General features: G+C 40.2%; 1 protein-coding gene across 1 annotated transcript; it reads left to right on the forward strand.

The window, feature by feature from the left end:
* The first annotated feature begins 7,043 nt into the window (after window positions 1-7,043).
* LOC116109545 lies at window positions 7,044-8,039 on the forward strand. The gene is made up of 2 exons (XM_031395772.1): window positions 7,044-7,509; window positions 7,630-8,039. Exons 1-2 carry the CDS (start codon window positions 7,044-7,046, stop codon window positions 8,037-8,039), a joined length of 876 nt encoding a protein of 291 aa, XP_031251632.1.
* Window positions 8,040-8,963: the final 924 nt, after the last annotated feature.

The following is an 8,963-nucleotide window of genomic DNA, read 5'->3' on the forward strand; positions in this document are numbered from 1 at the left end:
GACGGTGAGCATCATTGTCTTCCCATATCTTACCTTCTTCCAACTACAGCATTGCGGGGCATGAAGTTGCCCAAACTGTGCCGGTGGTTATATAATTTTGCCAGAGGTGATGTTCCTTGGTCTTTTTGCTCATTACTCATAAGTAAAATGCTTACCCACATTATTTTCATTATCTCTGTCAGGATTGTAAGATGATTACATTGCTAAATCTCGTATAGGGAACTGTTGAGATTCTTTATATAAACAGGAAATAGTATTGTTATCCACTTTGTCAAAGCACTTAGAGTTACTTGTTGAATTTCTTTAATATATCCTGATAAAACATAGCGACATGGATGTTCTAACAAAGTAAATCGAATAAATATAAAAGAAAACAATCACATCCCATCCTCCTCCAAGTAGGAAAAGAAAACATACCAGGGCAATCTAGCTTCAGCCACTCCAATTTTCGAGGTCCTTTTTTTAAACAGGAAGAACATCAAAGAGCTAACTATTTCTAGGTGGTTGGATAATTCGATAGGAATTCTTAGGTATATTATTCAAGAGCTTCTGAGTTTGAATCTATTTTCGATTGCTAATAGAGATATTCATTGAAGCTCTTATCTGACCGATAGTTTCAGGATACCGGAAGATTAGTTGAGATGCGCATAAACTAGCGTCCAGACACCCTCAGTCATTAAAAAAAATAATAATCAAGGAGCAGAATAACATCATCTCATAGCATCATTTCGTTTCAATACAATAGTATTGAAAGTTGCTAAGTTTGTGTTGGTAGATCATGAAATGGACCTCTCAAAAGTTGAATATTTTACACCTACTCTTTATCTCATGGATACATGTTCCCTATAATTTCATATTACAATTAACGTTTACTTAATGCAGCACAAATGTCTTGAATCAGAAATTAAATGGCCAACTAATATTATATGTNAAAAAAAAAAAAAAAAAAAAAAAAAAAAAAAAAAAAAATCATTAATCCAGTGAATTATTCTTCGTAAATGGAGTATATATTTATTGACATGCGAATATGAAATATTGATATTTTATTTACTATTGTTTTGATAATTAACAAGAGTTTAGATTGAGTTATATGTTAAACTATACATTATTAAGTCAAATTAATTCAATAATTATAACCAACCAATAACTTCACACAAAGACAATGTATAATACAACCCATTAAAATAAAATAATACAAAAACCAAACATGGTTAAAAATTAAAATATGAGTGGAGCTTAAGAGCAATACGTATTGTTTACCATTACCAAAAACTACAAGGAACTAAATTGAAATAGATACTTAAAATAAATATACATGTGACATTGTATTATTTGACTAGAAAATATTACCTATTATTTCTTGAAATTCAAGAAATCAAATTTTTTTCTTTTTTCTTTAAAAAGAGAAATTTAGAGGCCTCGACATATGAGAGATCTCTTTGGTGACACATTTCAAATCGTTGTCTCTTTTGTGATGTTCTTGAACCAATGATCTTAAATTTTATCTAATTTGATTAAACAAATAACATAAAAATCTTTCTTTTGAACCATCAGATTTACACAAACAAACACAAAATGACAACTCAGAAGCCGTAGGATCAGTTTGTTCTTTATTGAGTAAGAATGAACTACTCTTCTATAGGTGGAGCTAGGGGCAGAACCATAAATTAATTTTCGGGAGGGCTGACAATAATTTTAACCGTTTGATAGTGGCCTTCCGAACCATATTTTCTCATAACATTATGTGCACGATGGCCAAAATACTCAGCCATCCATATCGTCATACTCAAGGCCAGAGCATTATCAGAATATGTATGTTGATCCAACGGCCCATTCATAATCTGTCACAAACGTTCAATGAATCAAGTTTTAAAGCCAAACCAAATAAATAATTATTAATTACATCTTATCAGCCTATGCCACTTCCTCAGGCCAACATAGAAATGAACCACCTCGGTGTCAACCAGAAGTAATTAAACTAATTGTGGTAGTTTCAAATACAATCAAATTGATTAACACTGAATAACAACAACAGTTTTTGCCTAGACTTGCAATTCATCTTCAAACCAGCGGCTCCACTTGTTTGCTGAGGAGATTTCAGTTTAGGACGGCACTCTCACAAAGAGGATAGGTCAGAAGCTAACAAGCATCCAGAATTTCATCATTCATTCATTTTATTTCATCTAAATGTCCAAACAGCCTTTTCTAGTTAGATGTGGCTTCTTTTGGCATCCAAAATGTACACATGTGGGGCTTCTCCTTCTCAAGAGCTTCCAGAATTTCCTGCAACCAAAGGAAGTCAAAGGTCAAACTTGATTTTGCTGCTCCTGCTGATGCTAGGAAGAAATCGTATACTCTCTATTTTTTGTCCCATTCGTATTTAGGCTGTGACAAACGATGTCGTTTCACCGTTGATGTCAAAGAAGTTGGCCACAATGCAAAATAGTAGAGGTGTACGGCCGTCTTTGTTTCCCTATTCAAACTATATCATATCCAATCCCATCAAAATACATATTTGTTTCAATATTTTCAAAATTCAATCATCTTCTATTCAACTCAAAATATTTAGATTCTTTTAACCCCTAGGTTTGTTAATTTAACTAAACATTCCCAACAATAAAAGTTTATAAATTGACAAAAACACCCCACATCCACTCATATATTATCGACAACCGACCACCACCATAGGAAGGTGGTCGAAATCTATCAGAATGACACACGACTGACTAGATGTGGCCAATCGTGTGTCGATCTGGCCTTTTTCGACCAGATCTTTAGTTGTAGATCTGGTCTTTTCCAACCAGATCTGGTCGTCAACGACGGCCATATCTTGGCAGACATGGGGATAGCTTGTAAATAATAGGAAGACATGGATGAAATACTCTTGAAAATATAGGCTACTATTTGGTTAATTTGGTAAAAAATTTGTACATGTCTAAGCAAAGGCAAACATGGGGCCACTTCAAGAAGCAACCAAATAAACATTGAAGGCAAAACTTAGGTGAAACGAAACAAAATGAATTTTTCCTTTTGGGGTAAAGGTAATTTTATAAATGGAACAAAAGGATTTTTTTTTTTTTGTTAATAGATGAATGAAAGAAAAAACGCTAAGAAAGGGGTTCCCCTTAAACATCTAATTCGTTGGACAAATCCAGCAAACAAATCACCACAAAATCATCAAAGAGAAGCAATGATATACATTCCTAACAAATCAACAACCTAGCCCTTTGGGATTGCTTAACAAAAAGAAGACCAGCAAATGAAACAGAATGCAAGTCTCGTGAAAACAAAAAAAAAAAAAAATATTGATGTTGGTTATGTTAAAATTCGAAATTTAGGGTAATGAATTTTTTTTTTTTTTTTTTTTTATAAATTTTGGGAGGGAAATTTTTGGGAAAGTGACGTGGCAGATGAAATGACACTGCCATGTCAGCTGCCATGTCATAAGGTAAGAGAATGCTGTAAAAATATGATGTAAATATAGAATTACTCTTTTTTAAATTAGGTCCAAGGGAAGAAACAATATCTTAGATAAAACCTTGATACATGTATTTTTTTTATATTGTTATAATTTGTTAATGTAAAAAAATCAGTCGTTTGACTTAAGCCATTAATCGTTTATTTAAAATATCTTTTAAATTGCTTAAAAGTTTTTTTTTTCTAGGTCACGGGACGACCGGGATAGCTTGCATGCACCTCAACTAATCTTCCAAGACCTTGGAATTACCGGTCGGGTAAGAGCTATAATGGCCACTCTTATTAGGGGTCGAGATGAATCGAACTCGGGACATCTTGAGTAATATGCCTAAGAGTTCTAGTTGGCCACTCGACCACCCAATGGTGGTTAATTGCTTATAAGTTATTCATTAGATTTAATTAGTGGAACCATCATTTGAGGATGAAAATTAATGCGTCACAATCAGGGTGCGTTTGGTTCATGGAATGTTTTGTTGCTGAAAAGGTAAGATTACCATCGAGATAGATTGCCTTGAAGATTACGGGGGAATGTTATATCAATATGTTTCGTTAGATTAGTGGGTATAAATAATTAAGATGTTTTGTTGGAAAGAATAAAATATTATCGACAATAGCTTTTACTGAATTGCCTTTCATTTTTAATATCAGTATAATTATATTATTATTATTATTTAAATAAATTCTTTTAACCCCCTATATTTGAAAATTTAGCTAAAACACCTTCAACAACAAAGTTTAAATTTTAAGAAAATACCACCAAGACCACCACCGGCCACCGGCATCAGTCACCAAAACGGTGCACAATCAGCGAGATTAGGTTGGCCGTGTGCCGTTTTGGCTATTTTCGGCCAAATCGAAGGTCGAAAACAGCTAGATCACTGTGGATCTGGCCGAAAGTAGCCAAATCCACAACGATCTGGCTGTTTCCAACCAAATCCACACTGATATTGCTGTTTTCGGCCAGATTGAAGGCCGAAAATAGCCAAATCTTCATGGATCTTATCAGAAACAGCCATAAACAGTCGATCTATTTGGGTCGTTTCCGGCCAGATTCACGGCGATCTTGCCGTTTTTGGCCTTCGATCTAGCTGAAAACATCCAGATCGACGCACAATCGACCAAATCCCGCTAGTCGTGCATCAATCTGGTGACTATTGCCGGTGGCCAGTGGTGGTGGCTGGCGGCCAGCTGTGGTCTTTGGTAGTTGGGGATATTTTGTTAAATTTTAAACTTTTTGTGACTGGGGTACTTTAGCTAAATTCTAAAATGTAGGGGGTCTAGGCTGATTGTTATTTGGTAGACATTTGAGAGCAATTGTGTTCGGAATGATATTTAATTAAGATTACCCTGATAATCTTTAAATACCACCCCTTGAGGAGGTAACCTGATTACCCCATATTTAACCCACAGTACTCACTATTGGTATTGAAAGATTACCGAAATCTTTTATTACTTGACAACCAAGCAAGGGAATGTCCGGAATTAAAGATAAATTACGAGAGTTATCTTTCCAGAGCTCTAACCAAACACATCCTCAGAGTGAGGATATTTTACACCAAATCTTAAGGGTGGCAATTCATAAACTCTTGTAAATATTCGGTTATAGAGATTATTGGCTAGTTAAAATTATCCTATGAGATCAGATTAAATTAACAAAAATCTCTTACCATTAAATATAAAAATAGATTATAAGAGGATGATTAGAAAATTTTTCATCGACTCATAAAATTGTAAATTCGAATGATTAGGTGACTGTTTACTAACAAAATAGAAATTGTCACTATTTAAATAGAGGCCAGCCCTCTCACAGGATATATGACATTACACCTTCGGCCCCTGGAGTTCCTGCTTGAGAACTTCACATTACAGCCGTAGTCATAGTCCCCGACTAGACTTCTGGTAACCTCTCTACTCCCTAGCCCTCACTGAATCAGCCTCTTTTAGCCTTGTTGACTTGAGCGTCGGAGTACCTACGGCAAACACCACCCCGATTTTTTTCGTCGCTTCATGTTTGTTTCTTTACGTGTGCAAGTACAGCAGATCGCTAGTGGCCTCAACCTCACGGGATCAGTCCCTCCTTCCTCACATGTAGATTTTTACGTCTACAGTTTGGCGCCCATTATGGGGCTTCTAGCAATCATTCAGTTCAACAAACCCTGCTACGTAAAGGAACTTTCCATGGCTGACAATTCTGATAACACTAACCCCGGCCTCGAGGCCAAACTGGAAGCTCTGAATGCCCTTATGCAGCAGAACTTAGATAAGCTGAGAACACTGCCATCCGGACCGAAAACACCTCCATCAGGGCCAAAAACCAGTCTCTGAAAGAGAAGGTAAGTTAGTTTTATGACCTTGAGCTTCTGCCTTCTCAGGTACCACCCAATCGATTTCGCGCCTCGGTTCCATCTATGCAACCTCTCCAAACCCCAGAGCCCAGACCTATGGCTTCAGATAAAAGGTCGCGTTAACTATGTTTGTCGGTGGTCGACGATTCGATCTTGACCCATGGAGAAAAAGATCTGCCAACGAAACCCCACTCTGCCGAACCACCTCAATCACAAGATCAAGGCGTCCAAGTGACAGAAAGCCCACTCTACTAAGAACCACCCATCCTAGCCATCCCACCTCACCTCTAGTCAACCATTCCTACACAAAACCCATTCAGCTCGGCTTACCCTCACGGGTCAAACGGCCACCCAAATCAAACCATCCTGCTCGAGTCCATCCATCCCGACGGACCGAGCGAGTACCAAACAACCCCTTTGACTATTCATGTAGGGCGAAACACTCGATCAGTTACAATGGGAGTCATCCAACCGAAGGGAGTGAACGGTGATCCAAGCTACCAGGCAATACATGAAGGAATGATGCACCAGGCTACACCACGCAGAATGACCTAACAAAATTTGTCGAATGCAATGGCTGACCAACTCAAATGGGATGACCTAGTGGTATCACCCTCTCCCATGGAACAAATTTTGGCCAAGTGACTGGTTGATGTAGAGGCATTGAGGAGGCGCATACTAAGAATGCCGATCCCCACCAAGAAGAGCAGGCCCCACTGCTACGCCGATTCACCTTTTGTAGATGCGATCGCCCTAGCTGACATGCCCCACAAATTTACTATCCTTGGCATGAAGCCCTACGACGGCACAACCGACCCAGATGATCACATAGCCTCGTACAAGCAGCGAATGTTCACTATTTCGATACCCCAAGCGTTGAGGGAAACCTGCATGTGTAAGAGTTTTGGTTCAAGTTTATTTGGTCCAGCACTTCAATGGTATACCAATCTCCCGAACGGTTCCATCGACTCATTCGTACAGCTCACCGACACCTTCGTGGAGCAGTTCGCCAGTAGCAAAAAACTCGAGAAACTCTCAGCTGATCTATACAGAGTATACCAGAGAAGGGGGGAGCCACTGAGAGAGTATGTCGGCAGATTCAACAAAGAGAAAATTTCCATCCCTTCTTGTAACCCCGAGACAGCCGTAGATGCCTTCAGGAAGGGTCTCCTCCAAGATGAAAAATTGTACAAAGAGCTGACGAAGCTTGGCTGCACCACGATGGAGGACGCCTTGGCCAGAGCAGTGATTCAGATAAGGTGGGAAGAAGATGAGATGAATCGGGCAATACACACTAGGTATGACCCAAGGCGGAATGATAGAAGGCCAGAATTTAGATCGATTGAACCCCATCACCAGCCCCCTCCTCGTAACCAGAACAGAGTAAGAAAACCATATGACCGCCAGCCAATTAGAACCGACAACAGACCAACTAGACCAACCCGATACAAAATCCCAAAGTACAACCTCAACGTCGAACCAGCCCAGGTGGTGGCGAACATGAAAGGAATGGGATCTGGTGTTAAGTGGCGAGGCAAGCTAAATGATGAAGCAAGGAGAGACACGTCCAAGTGGTGCGAGTTCCACGGCGACCATGGACATAACACCCCAAACTGCATTGCCCTGCGGTTGGAGGTTGCCGTACTATTGAAGAGAGGACATCTCCGAGATCTGTTGACAGATAAAGGTACCATCAGCTAGAAAAGCACGAAAGAAAAATCTCCACCTTCGCAAGAACCTACGCCAAAAGGATTTTGCAATATCATCTCAAGAGGGTCAGAGTTCAGTGGGGTAAGTTACTCTTCAGCCAAACGCTACGCCAGAGCCAATAACCACCATGAAATACAATCTATCCACTCGTCCTCTCGGTCACATTCCCACCAGGTAATTCAGTTTGAAGATGACAAGCCGGTCACCCTGGCAGCACCTCACCACGATGCTTTAGTCGTCTCTCTCCAGATCGCCAATATTCTGGTCAAGAGGGTATTCATAGATGGGGGATCATCAGTAAACATTCTGTTCCTTGAAGCAGTGAAGACTACGGGTCTAGAAGAAGCAAACATCAACAGAAGGCTGACCCTACTGGTTGGGTTTAGTTCTGAGCAAAATTACACCATCGGAGAGATCGTCCTTCCTATCTACGCCAGCGGAGTAAACAAGCAGACCCTATTTCTAGTGATCGATTGTCCTTCACCATACAATGTCTTCTTGGGTTGACCTTAGATCCACGACATGTGAGCGGTCCCATCCACTTTCCACCAAACGATCAGGTTTCCTACCAAATGGGGAGTACAAGAAATCAAGGGCGACCCAAAAGCTTCCAGAGATTGTTACAAGAACGCCTTTAAGGGTAAGGGTAACGCTTCATAGCAATTACAGTCTCATCCAACCCCTTCGACCGAGCCGGATCAACCATCTATGGAAGAGTTAGATGAAGTACAGTTACATCCGGACGACCCCGAGAGAAAAACACACATAAGTTCCTGCCTCGGGCCCGAGACAAGAGAGAAGCTGATAGAGTTCCTCAGACAGAACTAAGACTATTTCGCCTGGTTCCACGCCGACATGACAGGGATCAATCCAGAGGCAATGGTCCACCGCTTCAAGGTAGATCCGGATCACCAGCTAGTGAAGCAGAGGATAAGGAAATTCGCACCAGAGTGCAACCGGATTGTCAATGAAGAGGTTGAAAAGCTACTAAGCAACGGTATGATCAGAGAGGTCCACTACCCCGAATGGCTGGCAAACATCGTGGTTGTAAAAAAAAAGAACGGAAAGTGGAGAGTCTGCATCGACTTCACGGACTTAAACAAAGCATGCCCTAAGGATTCCTTCTCGCTCCCACATATCGACATGATGGTTGATGCGACCCAGGCCACGAGCTCCTTAGTTTCATGGATGCTTTCTCAGGGTACAACCAAATCTTGATGCATCGGGACGACCAAGAGAAGACAACCTTTATCACGGAGAGGGGAACCTGCTGCTACAAGGTGATGCCATTCGGTCTGAAGAATGGCGGGGCTACCTATCAGCGGCTAGTCAACAAAATGTTTGCCGAATACCTCTGGGACACTATAGAGGTTTATATCGACGACATGCTTGTTAAGTCCCTAATAGCCGAACAGCACCTTGACCACCTCA

The sequence above is a fragment of the Pistacia vera genome, unplaced genomic scaffold (genome assembly GCF_008641045.1).
Source record: "Pistacia vera cultivar Batoury unplaced genomic scaffold, PisVer_v2 Contig581, whole genome shotgun sequence".
Classification (NCBI taxonomy): domain Eukaryota; kingdom Viridiplantae; phylum Streptophyta; class Magnoliopsida; order Sapindales; family Anacardiaceae; genus Pistacia; species Pistacia vera.